Source organism: Sphaeramia orbicularis, chromosome 10 (genome assembly GCF_902148855.1).
Source record: "Sphaeramia orbicularis chromosome 10, fSphaOr1.1, whole genome shotgun sequence".
Classification (NCBI taxonomy): domain Eukaryota; kingdom Metazoa; phylum Chordata; class Actinopteri; order Kurtiformes; family Apogonidae; genus Sphaeramia; species Sphaeramia orbicularis.
In genome coordinates this window covers 6,563,989-6,579,967 of record NC_043966.1, presented here as the reverse complement: position 1 = coordinate 6,579,967, position 15,979 = coordinate 6,563,989, and the positions used below count along the sequence as shown (strand labels likewise).

Sequence of the window (15,979 nt, the reverse complement as noted above, 5' to 3'; positions counted from 1 at the left end):
GAAAACAAGGGGTGGTCTAATAATTTTTTCTGCGATTGTATGTATTTAGAAGAGTAAAATGACTGAAGGGCTGAACGTCTAACCTGATTTTGGATCAGTGTGGTTAAAACAGACAGACAACCCATGAACATTAAACTCTCAGAGGCAGCTCGGCCTTTCTAATACTGAAACTTCATACGCCTGAAACAACAAGCACTCATTCCTGAAACCCGACTTCAAAAACCTCCCAATCCACTCCTGAAAAGTACAAATTTCTAAGGAACCGGTCAGCCAGGTTTAATGAAACCTGAAAAGGGAGGGAAAGAAAACAGTGACGGGGCTCTCCGTTCAGCAGCTGCCATTTCAGCAATGACTAATTGAGGTTACCACGGCAATATGGGACTGGGATGCCTGTCTGCTGAACATCATTTTAATCAGATTGGGCTGCTAAACACACACATACATACATGTGTAGTCTGACAAAGACACACAAACACACATACATGAACAATCACACGTGTGTAAATACATATAAAAGACTGTGCACGAAGTGAACATGAACCAACAAACGACACACTACAATAAAAACTGGGCACTTACACACAGTCCAAGATACATTCATGCATACACACAAAGACACACATGCATACACACATGCATACACATATACATACATAGAGCGCAGATGTGGTTTAGGAAATGATATCGCTGCCTAATTAGATTTAACAGTGTAAGTGGATCTGCTCTCTTTCTAATCCAAATATTTTTTTTCTGTTTGAGATAAAGTCAACGACCTGTAATTACTTCTGGGCTTGTGTTTGATTCAGTTATATTGGAGAAAAAAAAAAAAAAAAGCCTCTTTTGGGTTTTAGGAAGTTCTGTTTAGTGAAGTTTATTTGTGTGTATGAATGCATCCAGTGGATATTTGACTCTGGACTGACAGGAAATTGATGTCCCTTGTGGGTTTGGGTGAACACAATAAGAGTCAAAAAAGAACGGTTGTTGAAATCTTGTACGGCTGCGTGTTTGTTTTTATTGAATTCCATAATGGGCTGCTTTTAACTAACACTCAGGGCCAAGACAGCCAGCAACACAAAACCTGAAATACACGGCGTATGGTAGTGAAAAACGCACTCCCAAACACACAAGCAGGCAGAAATCAGGGGTTGTATGACTTCGACTGTTGAGTCGATGCGAGTCGACACATAAGACGAGCACAATGCAACTGTAGGAAACCTGTATTGACAAACTGGAAAGATTCACACAACACAGCATCTACAAAGGACGCAAATCTTTTACGGTGGCTGCAATATGACATGGAAGGTGAAACAAACAGGTCTATTTCTGCTGTTTCTGAAACAGGACTGACCAATAAGACAATTATTATCTTTTGTATCTTATTGTATAAGAATTGTGGGGGTGCTGGGGGGTGTGTGGCCTTTTTAAGTTGTGGGTTGTTTTGTTTCTTGTTTTTCTTTTTTTTTTTCTCTGTTTTTTTTCCTTTTTGTAAATGTCTGAAAATATGATAAAATCAATAAGAACTTACATGGCAAAACAAACAAAAAAATACATAATTAGCATTTTGATTAATATTTACTGTATATTGCGATTATTTACTATGTTATATTGTTGTTTTGTCTTCAGGGTTCATTTTTGTTCACATTGTCGGGCAGGACACTGTGAAATTTTGTGGTTTGACTTCATTCTACTCATGAATATTGATCTTGGAAAAAAGATTCTATTAGTTTTGAGCTTGTGTGATTCTCATGTTCTGACCATAAAAGTTTAAACCACAAGTAACAGCCTTTCACGCTATTTTCATCCTGTTGAATATGAGTTCAGATTGCACTCATTTTATCGTTTTATTATTATTATTATCATAAGAAAATGATCAAGAGAAGAAATGTCACGAAATGAACAATGTTTTTGTCTCGATACTTCATACTTTCTGTTCTCGATACCGCTCTTTGCGTCATTTTCATCTTGTTACGTGTTTTCCAAATAACTTAAAACCACAAATAACCTTCTGACTTCTTCAACTTTCACTCAGCAACAAAAACAACCTTTAAGCTTGAAATACATAATGATTCCATGTGTATAATGATAAATATGAAAAGTGTTATTATGATAAGATTTTAAACCAGAAAAAGAACTAGGAATGGCTGTATATGGGTAAATATCTGGAGGATTCAACAATCAACCAGTTCTTCAAGAATATGGAGGGAACATTGCTGGAAAAATATTATTTGATTTTTCATAACTCCTAAAATTACAGCTAAATATGTGTCCAGAGTTGAACCTTGTTGGTGAGAATGTGGAAATCTCAACGTAAATCATGTACATGTCTTTTGGTTATGTCCTAAACTTGCATCATTCTGGGATAATGTATATACAACAATTGTTAAGATACTGGGTTATGCAATCCCTAGAACATGTTTGGTGATGTATTTTGGATGTATTATTGGTAATAATGTAATTAAAAATGATAGATATTTGTTTAAAATACTATTAGCAGCCTGTAAAAAGGCTATTACCAAAAAATGGTGCAGATTAGAACCTCCTCCAATTAGTGACTGGTTACAACACTGCAAAAATCTGAATATTACCAAGTGTATTTTTCTCATTTCTAGTCAAAATATCTCATCACACTTAAAATAAATAAATAATTTCAAGAAATCGTACCAAGATAATTTTCAGTGGTTCCATTGGCAGAATTTTTTGCTTAATTCAAGATTTTTTTTTTTTTTTTTTGCTTAATTCAAGCAAAAAAATCTGCCAATGGAACAAGTGAAAATTATCTTGGTAAGATTTCTTGAAATAAGATTTTGCAGATCTGTTGTCTAAAAATCAGTTCTTACATCTCACTGAAATGTTACTCTATAGGTGATTATGTCTTATTTTAAGTGTGATGAGATATTTTGACGAGAAATGACAAATATACACTTGGTAAGATTTCGATTTTTGCAGTGATATTGTAAATGGAATATTTGAGATGGAGATTCTGACCCATAGATTGAGGACTCAAGAAGAGCAGCGTCATGATAAATGGGTCACATTACTAAAACCAATTGTTAGTCACAAAGGTTTTTTATGGTCAATGTATATCAAATGTCCCTTATGTTTGTATAGTACAAAATCCAAAACGATAAAAATAAAGTAACAAAAAAAAAAAAAACACTTTAAACCATGTTTCCCAGCTCTACTCTGAAGAATGAATACTTTTAGATGTAAATAAAGGTCTATATTTACAGATAACACTCATTAAAAACCATCCACCTCACTTACTCTTGACAGTATTTGCATTCTATCAAACTGTTGTAGTGTGGTTTTACTCCACAGTGCTGCAAACCTCAATCAAGTTTCAAGAGAACAAGTAAGACGAGGGCAATAGAAAGAGAGGAAGGGAAATATCTGAGATGAAAAAGCAACAGCAGCAGCTCTGTTTCTGACAGACTAACAGCAGACATGAAAACCATGACACACGTATGACAGAACAAGATCGCAGCTGGATCTCATGTGCATGAAGTATTTCTATATTTTCTCTAACGTTGTCGTATATGTGGTATAATCACATGACCAGAGACTAGTCAATGCACTACTGTAAACACTGACATTTATTTCATCATAATAGTGAAAATCTGTAGGTGTGAAGCGGTAAGAGAGTATACATTTATTTGTATTATTTCCATGTGTTTAGTCGTCATTAGTTTGGAGAATCATCTACAAGTCCATGCAACATGTTTCAGTCAGTTTCTGGAGAACATCCTCTTGTAAAATCCCCGATAAGCCCAATATCAGGAATCTTCAAACAGGCACAGACGTGCAGATCGTCCTGCAGGGGCTGCATCTGTTCAGACCACAAAACTGACCGTCAGTGATCTACTGCCCCCAAGTGTTTCTGCAGCGTCACAGCAGGTTTGCAGCTCAGAGCGCTGTGCATGTTTTAGATTAAGATCAAACCGTAGAGAAGAAAATGAGGAGGATGTCTTCAGCTGTGAGAGCAGTTTGACTGATTTATGTTTCAAGACACTCGACCAAATCTTAAAGGGGATGAAGTCATCACAAAATGAAGGTAGAGAAGAGTTAGAAGACTTCTGAATGGAGCCGTGGAAGGAAAGGAGGAGAGTAGAGTTTGAATATAAGGAAAAGGAAAGAGACGAAGACTTTTGGCTTTTAACCTAATGTTTATTTACCATCCTAATGTGTCATTACCATCAGCGTCTACAAAGATGAAATAAATTCAAAAATATCCTTAAGCAACAAATGTTTGACACCCAAAGACATAAAGAAATGAAGAAAAAGAATGAATTAATGAATGAAAAAACAAAGAGAGGAAGACTTTTGGCTTTTAACCCAATGGTTATTTACACTATTCCATCCCAAATGTGTCATTACCATCAGTGAAAAATATGGAGAAAAAAAAAGTATTATGGAACAAAGTTTTTACACCCAAAGACAGAAAGATAGAAGGGAGGGAAGAAAAAGAATGAAATAATTAAAGACGTCAAGAAACAGGAAAGGAAAATGATAGAAAACAAAGCACAAAGAGAAGAAAGATAAAGGAATCTGGGAAGGAATGAAGGAAGGAAAGAAGGAAAATGACCCAGAAAGAAAGAAAGAAAGAAAAAAGTCAGTCTAGGGTCTAGTCTGTCGGTTGGGTCTAATCTCTCCGTTTGGTGTAGTCTCTCGATTGGTTCTAATCTCTGGGTTTGTCTAGTCTCTGGGTTGCTTGGGTCTAATCTCTCAATAAGGTCTAATCTCTTGTTTGGGTCTAGTCTCTCGGTTGGGTCTAATCTTGGTTGGGTCTAATCTCTTGGTTAGGTCTAATTTCTCAGTTTGGTCTAATATTGGTTGGGTCTAATCCCTCAATTAGGTCTAATCTCTGGGTTGGGTCTAATCTCTCAATTGGGTCTAATCTCTCAATTGGGTCTAATCTCGGTTTGGTCTAATCTCTCGGTTTGGTCTAATCTCTGGGTTGGGTCTCATCTCTCAGTTAGGTCTAATCTCTGGGTTGGGTCTAATCTCTAGGTTGGGTCTAGTCTCTGGGTTGGGTCTAGTCTCTAGGTTGGGTCTAATCTCTAGGTTGGGTCTAATCTCTGGGTTGGGTCTAATCTCGAGGTTAGGTCTAATCTCGAGGTTGGGTCTAGTCTCTAGGTTGGGTCTAGTCTCTGGGTTGGGTCTAGTCTCTGGGTTGGGTCTAATCTCTAGGTTGGGTCTAGTCTCTGGGTTGGGTCTAATCTCTCGGTTAGGTCTAATCTCTGGGCTGGGTCTAGTCTCTGGGCTGGGTCTAGTCTCTGAATCCCAGACCATAGTCTTCCTGGGCTGCGTCAGGCCTGTTTGTGACCTTTATTCAATTACATGGCTCTTAATGGAAACCATGTCTGTCTGTGTTGGGTCTGTACTGGAGTAGGAGCTCTTATTTTAGAAACCACCAGCTAAATGTTGAACTGGACCCACATCCAAAAACGGTTTTCTTTTTGCTAGATTGCAACACCGTGCAGATTTCAGACTGGCCTGTTGTGCTCGATCACAGATAGAATCTTCAGACTTTATAGAATTAGCCGAGATGACAAAGCGATGGATCAGCGTTCGCTCATTCTGCCTCTGAATCTGTCCGTCCATGTGTGGATGACTCTGATCTACAGTTCATATAAAACACTGTTAGTGTTTCCAGACCAGTTTTCAGTTCCAGTAAAAATACCTAATAGTTTTATATGGACAAACAAACTTTATGACCAGCAGCTGAAAAGAGTTACACCATCATTTTTTCAGTTTCTTTCTTTCTTTCTTTTTTTTTTGGTCTGTGTGTTTCCTGCTTCTTCACAATTTTCATCATTATCATAATCTTCGCCCTCATCTCTTTAATCACGATTATCTCCTTTTCCTTCCTCTGCTTTAATGTTATTGTGTCTGTTCTGTTCCAAGTTTTTCTCCTGTTTTTTTTTTTTTTTTTGTCCGGTCAGCGTTTTCTATAGAAGCCACACTGGCCCGCCTCCAGAACTCACAACCCCGCTTCATTGGCTGTTAATGTAACATCACTGTAATCTGAACACTCTATAAACAGCTGTCAATCACACGTGTCTTGAGGCTCCTTAGCGACATAGCCAATGGGAGGAGGCGGACAAAGGCCAGTATTGTCCTGGTTGTTTAGCTGCGGCGGTGAGCGGCGTGGAGCAGACCACCAACGGAAAGAGTGGCTTCACTTGTTCTTTTGTGTTCCTTGATGTTCTGCTGTTTTGGGGAAGGAGGAACTTGGGTGAACGGAGGCACAGTCAACTTCACCACCCCACCGGCTACCTCTCCTTCCCTCTCGTAGTCTCTCTCTCTCTTTCTTTGGGCTTTGCCAAACCACTGTCTCTATAGCTGTCTGTCTCCCCTCCAGCAAAAACCACATAGTGGGAGAATCTCAGACCCACACACTCACACACAAACACACACTTTATTCCCAGGGTCACACTCGGTGCAAAAGGTCACGATCCTGGTTCGATGCAGAAACTATTTCCACCAAAATAATGTCACTATCAGAGCCGCAGCAGTGATTCGGTCCTCGACACAGCGGTCTGATCTGGATCGGTCTGGACCTTTTAATAGTGTAAATTTAGTCTCGCCTCCAAGGTCATGAGGTCCATCCCAGTATCTGGAGATCCAGGTACTTAATAGTTATTATAGTCATGAAATTTTGATTTTTATTTAGTCGTTCAGTTTGGTTTTTGGGGCGTTTTATGAGTGCAGAAGTATTTTTATTTCAAGGATCGGAATAGTTTTTATATCTCGACCAATAGTGGATTTTTAAAACCAACAGTCCATTAATCACCTGTTATCACTTTTTCCAAAACATTATGAAAACACATTGCATTATGTGCATCTGTATTTTAAACGTGTCTATGTTACTTAAATCTAAATGTACATGAATATTTATATAATAGATTTATGTTTTCTCTTTATATTTCATGTTTCACACTGTATATTTTCAGCCTGTCTTCCTCACTTTATTTTTTGTGATTTGCTGCTGCCAAGTGTGAAATTATCTTATCTTGTCTTGTCTTGTCTTGTCTTTTCTTTTCTTGTCTTGTCTTGTCTTACCTTATCTTGTCTTGTCTTGTCTTATTTTATCTTGTCTTACCTTATCTTATATTATCTTGTCTTATTTTATCTTGTCTTGTCTTACCTTATCTTATGTTATCTTATCTTGTCTTGTCTTATTTTATCTTATCTTGTCTTACCTTATCTTATGTTATCTTGTCTTATCTTGTCTTGCCTTGTCTTGTCTTATCTTATCTTATCTTTTCTTGTCTTGTCTTACCTTATCTTATCTTATCTTGTCTTGTCTTATTTTATCTTGTCTTGTCTTACCTTATCTTATCTTATCTTATCTTATCTTGTCTTGCCTTGTCTTATCTTATCTTATCTTATCTTGTCTTGTCTTGTCTTGTCTTACCTTATCTTATCTTATCTTATCTTATCTTATCTTATCTTATCTTTTCTTGTCTTGTCTTGTCTTACCTTATCTTATCTTACCTTATCTTGTCTTATCTTGTCTTGTCTTACCTTATCTTATGTTATCTTATCTTGTCTTATTTTATCTTATCTTGTCTTACCTTATCTTATCTTACCTTATCTTATGTTATCTTGTCTTATCTTGTCTTGTCTTACCTTATCTTATGTTATCTTATCTTATCTTATCTTACCTTATCTTATGTTATCTTATCTTATCTTATCTTACCTTATCTTATGTTATCTTGTCTTATCTTTTCTTATCTTATCTTATCTTATCTTGTCTTGTCTTGTCTTGTCTTGTCTTGTCTTGTCTTGTGAAATTGTGAATTATGTGCTTTTCAAAAGTCTATTTTAAATTCACTCAACATGTTTGGGAACACAGAAAGTGTCACCGTAGTTTGGACCATTATTATTGTATGAGGCAATAAAATATTAGAAACCTAGAGCAGACAAAAACCCAACATCCAAACAACTTAAAAACAAAGATGTACATGTAGAACGAACAAGGGGGGACAACAGTCTGTGCAAATGTTGACAAAGAGCCTGTAAAACATCCAGTCAACACCTACTAAAGCTATTCTATTCTTGTACACAAGGAAAAACAAAGATAAGGTAGATTTTACCTGTGGTTTATTTCAGTCATTGCAATTTGTATTTATTTGAGAACTGGGTTTTTTGTGTTTTTTTTTTTTTTTTTTTTTTACAGTTTTAGTTTCAGACATTTAATCTCTTCTGAAGGATAAACAGGATAGAGCAGATCGAAATCCAAGATGCAATAACAAATCTTGTGTAAGATCAGGAACTGGGGACTAAGAACAAATGATTCTTTATGTTTTGGTGCCTCCTTGAATGTGTTTGGAGCTGCACCTGAGACTTGAAAGAAAACTTTGGTAAATATCAGGCACTATCTCCAAGTTCTGCTGGTACAGATAATTTGTAAAACATCCTATTTCTGTATTGTTAACATGAAGGGAAAACAAAAACAGAGCAGCATACTGCATCTGTTACTGCAGTTTATTTTCAGTTTTCATGTTTGTTTTGTTTTCATTGTTATTTCAACCACTAGTTTTAGTCTTAGTTGTCAATTTTTTGTTAATACGTGATTTGTATTTGGTATTAATTTATTCTTGCACTCAATGGACTGAAATCTAGCTAACACCAGAGCAGCTGCTGATTATGCAGAACATTTGCAGAGAAATAACTTTAGAGCAATACCTTGTTTTAAAAAACAATCGGCATAAACATTACATCCATGGGGGTCGCTGTTGTTGTTTGATGGTCTATGTGACGTCAGAACTCAGAACTGGGAGGACATCGATCTAGTAAGAGTTCACAGGTTTGACTGCCATTCCAGTGCATTTTTACTGGTAGACAGTTGGAAAAACAGGAGTTACAGGTGGCCTGGAACGCAGTATTATAACTGGAAAGAAAACTTTAATTATCAGCCACTCTCTCTGCCAGCTGATACTGATAATTTGTAAAACATCCTATTTCTGTATCATTAACATGAAGGGAAAACAAAAACAGAGCAGCATACTGCATCTGTTACTGCAGTTTATTTTCAGTTTTCATGTTTGTTTTGTTTTCATTGTTATTTCAACCACTAGTTTTAGTCTTAGTTGTCATTTTTTTGTTAATACGTGATTTGTATTTGGTATTAATTTATTCTTGCACTCAATGGACTGAAAACTAGCTAACACCAGAGCAGCTGCTGATTATGCAGAACATTTGCAGAGAAATAACTTTAGAGCAATACCTTGTTTTAATAAACTATCTGCATAAACATTACATCCATGGGGGCCGCTGTTGTTGTTTGATGGTCTATGTGACGTCAGAACTCAGAACTGGGAGGACATCGATCTAGTAAGAGTTCACAGGTTTGACTGCCATTCCAGTGCATTTTTACTGGTAGACAGTTGGAAAAACAGGAGTTACAGGTGGCCTGGAACGCAGTATTATAACTGGAAAGCCACTCTCTCTGCCAGCTGATACTGATAATTTGTAAAACATCGTATTTCTGTATCATTAAGATGAAGGGAAAACAAAAACAGAGCATCATACTGCATCCACCATCGCAGTTTATTTTCAGTTTTTATGTTTGTTTTGTTTTTATTGTCATTTCAAGCACTAGTTTTAGTCTTTTTTTGTTAATATGTGAACCCCGGTCACTCGTACATTTAATCTATTCTAACGGATACTGCACTGAGGATGTGATTGGTCTGTTTTATATCCGAGAAAAACATTTCAACAAAGATTTCTCTAATTTCTTTTTCATTTACATTGGTCGATTTGCAAAAACGACAAAACAAAGAAAAATGTTTGACTTGAAAATGTTTGGAGTCTGTTTAGTGTCTGGCATCTCTAATTTGCTCGATGGTGTTTTTTTCCTCCCTAATTCCGCCGTCTGCTGTAGAACTCGGCAGTCATTTATCATAATAGGAACCATACTGAAAACCCTTTGTGTGTCTGTGTGATTTATTCCAGCGTGGAGTCGGTGAATGACGGCCTCTTCCACACCGTCGAGCTGCTGATCCAGAACCGCTCGCTCAGCCTGGTGGTTGACAACGGCGCCCCCAAGAGCATGGGCAAAGCGGCGCGGCAGCCGTCGGTTGACCACAGCACGCAGCTCTACATCGGAGGTATGAAAACACAATGCATTCTGGGTCGTGTGTTGCATCTTACGTTTACATTTACATTTATGCATTTGGTAGACACTTTTTTTCCAAAGTGACTTACAGAGGAAAAACCAAAATCATTACAGAGGCCTTATACTTTTATTATTCACAAATGTGGCCAATATTTTTTATTTTATTTTATTTTGTTTTATTTTATTTGATGTACATCATGCTAACCATTTTGAGCAGCACTTAAGTCAGCTTTATAGATGCATTTATTTATCACTAGATATGCTGATCATAGTGATAAAATAATGTGACATTTCATACTTTTATTTGAATTTTTTTGTAGTGGGATCCTCAAATGCTACACACTTACTTAATTATTATTATAAGTGTTGTAAAAACTGTGAAATCCAGACTAAATAGTTAATAAAGGCCCGTTTCTTACTGCATTTTGAGCAAATATGAAATATATTTGATTGTAGAAAATAGAAATATGTGGCATTTTTGTTCATTTTATTCTATTTTATTTATAGTTTAAATTTACCATTATTACTACATCACTATTTTACACTTCTCTTAACAGTTTTCTCATCTCAACTGTCATTTCTCACCAAGTGACCAAATTTTGTTTGAATATAAATGAAACTTAAGGCTTCTGCAAAAAAGAAGGTTCAAATGAGATGCTTTTTTTTTTTACTAGTAGATTTAGAAAAAACATGGAAATCAAAGCAAACCTCCCTGTGTAGCATATTGAAGTATAACCTTTCGCATCTCATTGAATCATACTGAGTTAGTGTCAAACTGCTGTGCATCCCAATATGAGTGAGCTGTGTCATATAGTTGCTTCATCTCTGATTTGCATGTTTTTTTTTAGATATTCATTCACTTTGATCACCCTTTGTTCCTTTTTTGTGAGTGTCATCACATATTTTATTACAGGAACTAACCAAACTTAAGATGAAACCTTGTTGTAATCACTGTCATGTTCTTCCTTTTCTTCCCTCTCTGGACGTCCCTTCCTTTGGCTCCTCCCCCTCCCAGGTGTACCGGCCCAGGTGGTGGCCTCAGGTCTCCGTCCAGGTCCGGAACGTTCCACTCAGACTTTTAACGGCTGCATTCACAACGTACGAATCAACGGGGAGCCTCAAGACCTGAGTTACCGGAGCACGGCGGGCGGACGACAAGGGGTCGAAAGCAAGGTTCGATTTACTTTAATATGGACGCTGTGACCTCCCATCGTCTGGTCCTGTTTGTATTATTATTAAGATGTTCTGTGACCGTCCATCTCTTGTTGTGTTTTTAGGGGGATGGCATTCTCCCGGGGTGTCACTCGTGCAGCGTATGTGCCCAGGGTGCATGCAGGGAAGGAGGGGAGACGGGGGTAACATGTGACTGTCCTCCAGGACGAACTGGAGCCTTATGTGACCAGATGACGGCGCCGAGTCCCTGTCAAAACAACAGGTACGATTCAACCTGTGGATTAAAGACCTTATGAGCTATCTGACACTAGAGAAAAAAGATATACTGCAAGCGGCAATGCAGCCAAATTCTATGCAATGTGACAGCCTGTTTTATTATATATTAAAAAGATGGACACAAACAATTTGTCATTGTAACTAAGGATGTAGATAGATAGATAGATAGATAGATAGATAGATAGATAGATAGATAGATAGATAGATAGATAGATAGATAGATAGATAGATAGATAGATAGATAGATAGATAGATTTTTTTGTAATTTTAATGAATTAATTTTGTTTTATGTATTTATTTTTTATTTTGGATGTGTGTGTTTCTATATTTTTATTGGACTATGAGGTGCATCAGGGTTGGGGATACATAACTATGTTGTTATATGTTATATACATTCAATTGTACAGTTATGATTATTACAATATAAAAATTACATTAAAAAAACTATGGCGAAAACAACAGGTACTCACAAACAGCACACATTGTGGTTTTAGAGCCTGAACAAATCAACTGAACTACACTATCAGTGTTTTATAAAGTAGAGACATGGCATAAGACTCAGGGTTTTTTGGGTTTTTTTTTAAACTTCTATTTATTTAAGTTTTATGACAACTTTCCAAGCAATAAACAAACATAAAAAACAGTCTGTAAAAATTAAAATTACAATGATGCTACAAGGCTGGTTTATGTAATATGTGCTTGTGCAACATCACCAGCACACTGAGGTAGTACGTAATGTTTCTACAATAGCTCATATCATAAATATAGTAAAATAAAACACAGAAGTATGTGAATCAAGAATGTTATTTCTTTACAATCAAAGTGAAAAGGAAGACAAGCAGAGAAAGCAAAACAAAAAGTCATAGATATCCATCATGTTATGTATTTAAGTCCAAATTATACTACACTCCCAAAAGTTCCAGTGGTTTCCTCCATTTCTGCAGAAAAACATGTGTCCTTTTATTAATACTGTACTCTAGTTTTACCAGTATCACAACTTCTGAGATCAGGGATTTCCACATAGGAATGGAAGGGGGGTCTTTCCTTACCACCATTAAAACTGACTGGGTCATATCCTCATTTTGTTTTAGAAAAGCAGGGACCTTCCCTAGCAGACATATCAAAGACTCAGATTTAGAGTCACTGTTGATTTATTTGGTGGAATATAAATAAGTACTTCTTACCTTTCTACTCCACTACATCTCAGAGGTAAATATTTGACTTTTCACTCTCTTACATTTGTCTGACAGCCTTATTTCCTTTTCAAATTACAGTATTTCTGACTGTGTATCAATTAATGGTGCACACTGGACAGCGATGCTACAAACATATGATGATGATATAGATTATGATGCAATACCATAGATTAAACTAACAACAGTTTGTAAATGAGCTCAACTTTAACCCTCAAAAGCATCTAGTGATCCAAACTGTTTTATAACTAGATCCACTAATCCTATCAATACATATAAAATGCAGTTTGTCATCTTTTCATGGTCATTAGACGTTCAGAGGTTCCGTATCAAACATGGAAACACCGTCATCTTCTACAACATTGATTCATCAGTAAAACCCATGGAGTTGGATCAATGACAGTGGATGAAAACACTTGTTTTTATGTTTAGTTAATGATAGATTTTGCTGAAAAAGTTACTTTTTCTTCAGTTCTCTCTGTTCTGATAGCCTTTGAGTTTGAGCTTCAATAATCATCTACATGATCAGTGAAATAAATATAAGAAAATGCATGAATTGTACTGAAAAATACAAAATGCAGAGGATGTTATTTGAATAAATGGTGGTAAATCACTTAGGAAAGGTTAAACACAGTGAAAAATTCATCCGGGAACAGCCACAGAAATAGCTCTAGGTCTTTACGGGTTAAAGTTCTACAGCAGAAAAATGCAAAATAAACATGAATGCAGCTTTGAGATGAAATTTAGAGCATTGTATGTGATGATAAAACACTGACAGGAACCATTTTCTGCACAAAGACCACATTATAGTTTAGACTTTAAGTGGCTTTGGTCATAGTAATTTCATACTAATACAAAAATAAGCTTTTGAATGAAAACTTTTACCACAAGGGGAGTATTTTTACAGTGTTGGCTTCGTACTTTTACTTACATAAAGGATCTGAAGATGTAATTTAGTGGACTAATCTTCATTTGTCTCCCTGCAGATGTGTCCATGGTCAGTGTGTGCCGAAGGGTCAGGCCTACAGCTGTCAGTGCAGCGACGGCTACCAGGGTCAGTACTGTGACCGACGGCAGGAGCCTCCGGCCTGCAGGGGGCAGCGCTGTGGACACGGAGAGTGTCGCGTGTCGGAAGGAGGACAGCCGGTCTGTCAGTGTCAGCCCGGGTACACTGGACCCAACTGTGACACAGGTAAAAGGAATCCCACGTCCTGATGGAGGCCATGATGTGTCTAGGTACTGAGAGGTGTCAAACATTTGGCCCGGGGGCCAAATCCTGCCCGCCAAAGGGTCCAGTCTGGCCCCTGGGAGGAACTGGTCAAATGTAAAAATTACACTGAAGATATTAATCATTTTAGTTCAGGTTCCACATACAGACCAATTTAATCTCAAGTGGGTCGGATCAGTATTTTTTTATGTATGTGTGTAGGGATGCTCCGATACCGATACGAGTATCGGGCATCGGCTCCAATACTCAGTGTGTGTACTCGTACCCGTAAAAGTAATCCGATACAAATGCACCAATACCACTTACAGCCGTGTGACATTCACAGTTCAGCGCAGCAGGTACGAGGAGGAGGAATAATGTTTGTGAGTGTGAAGAGTGTGGAGATTTAACCAAATAAATGACAGTGATAAAAGTAAGGCTGAGTGACAGTAACGTTCCAGACACAGACAGATACGGACGCAGCGTTCTGTCCGTCCTCTGCGTACATTCCATCTGTTTTCCAGGTGTTGGTGGATGCGTACCCAGATGGAGAGGGGTACGGAGCGGTGCGGACCGCCGCCAGCCGAAGTGAAAACTGAACTTATCATTCATTTCTCTTTTCTCTTCCTACTGAAGCTAAACTTTTAAACCTTACCAGAGAAAACGCTGCAATATTAGTATCACATTAGTGTTGCTTCTGTCGTCTCCATGTTTGTTATTACTGACTTTCTTCTTGTTCTTCTCAAAAAACGTTCCTGTTCTTCGTGGTATTTGTCCAGTATGGTTAATTCAGAGCGGCGCCCCCTGGTGGATTAATTGACAAACGCTCATTCCAACACATTAAATGTCAGTAGCAGCACTTTGTTCCAGTCAGACTAATGACAACGACAATAAAGCACATTTACAAAAGGAACTAACAACTGGAATGGGATTATTAAGTACTCGTATCGGTACTCGGTATCGGCAAGTACTCAAATGTAAGTACTCGTACTCGGTCTGGAAAAAAGTGGTATCGGTGCATCCCTATATGTATGTATGTATGTATGTATGTATTTATTTATTTATTTATTAGGGACAGCGCATATTAATGAACATCTACAACAATTGCAGCTGTAAATATGCCAGATTGTAACAGCAGTGCTAATTTCCATCTGTAGTCCCTAGGCAGGCGACAGGAAAGACAGCTGACAAAAGGCAAAACATCATAAAAACACACAGAACAACACAGTGAGGATAATCTACTGATGGTAACAGGCTTGGTTTTCCTTCATCCAGTGTTTAAGTTGTGATTTGAAGGAGGCATATGATTGTGAAATACTATCATAATAACATATAAACGCTCCCAACTCCATATTTTTCTCTTTGTAAATGTAAAAATGTTCATGCCATTTTACTGTATTTACACTAAAACAAACTATCATTTCACAAAACGTGAATAACCTGAACAAATATGAACATTTGGAAATGTCTGAAGTGTAATTTTACCAATATTCTGCCTGTTATTAAATGTTTTGTGTATTTGTAGATCCACTGTGATCTGCAAGTTGTAATTTACATGTGTACATGATGAACTGAGACATAATATTGTTAAAATTGCACTTAGTTTTCTTAAGAAATTTCAGTTTTTTCATGTTATTCACAGTTTTAAAGGATACTTGGTAGATGGAAACATTTTCATCGTATACTTTTACTTTTTTCGCTCTAAAACATAGAGGAAAGTTTGGAGTTGACATTATTTATATATTATTCTGTTATTATTTCACTGGTCTGGCACACTTCAGATCAAATTTGGCTTAATGTGGCCCTTGAGCTAAAATGAGTTTGGCACCCCTGTTTTAAAGTTTAAATGCATCTTTTTAGCCACTTTCACTAGCACTGAACCCTGAAGTAAGATGTCCTTTGTGGATGTAGTGGATTTATCACCCACTTCATATTTTCCAAATTTGTGTGCAAAGATATGATGCTAGCAGTGATAAAATTCTATGAAATTACATACTAGTTATTGAA

General features: G+C 37.1%; 1 protein-coding gene across 1 annotated transcript in view; it reads left to right on the top strand.

Annotated features, from left to right (window-relative positions):
• The window catches only part of slit3 (slit homolog 3 (Drosophila)), a 742,110-nt gene that overhangs the window by 722,919 nt on the left and 3,212 nt on the right, over window positions 1-15,979 (top strand). Inside the window, exons 34-37 of the mRNA XM_030145427.1 lie at window positions 9,961-10,115; window positions 11,139-11,296; window positions 11,401-11,558; window positions 13,752-13,957. Of these exons, the coding sequence (XP_030001287.1) occupies window positions 9,961-10,115; window positions 11,139-11,296; window positions 11,401-11,558; window positions 13,752-13,957 (677 nt within the window). The remainder of the gene's footprint in view (window positions 1-9,960; window positions 10,116-11,138; window positions 11,297-11,400; window positions 11,559-13,751; window positions 13,958-15,979) is intronic.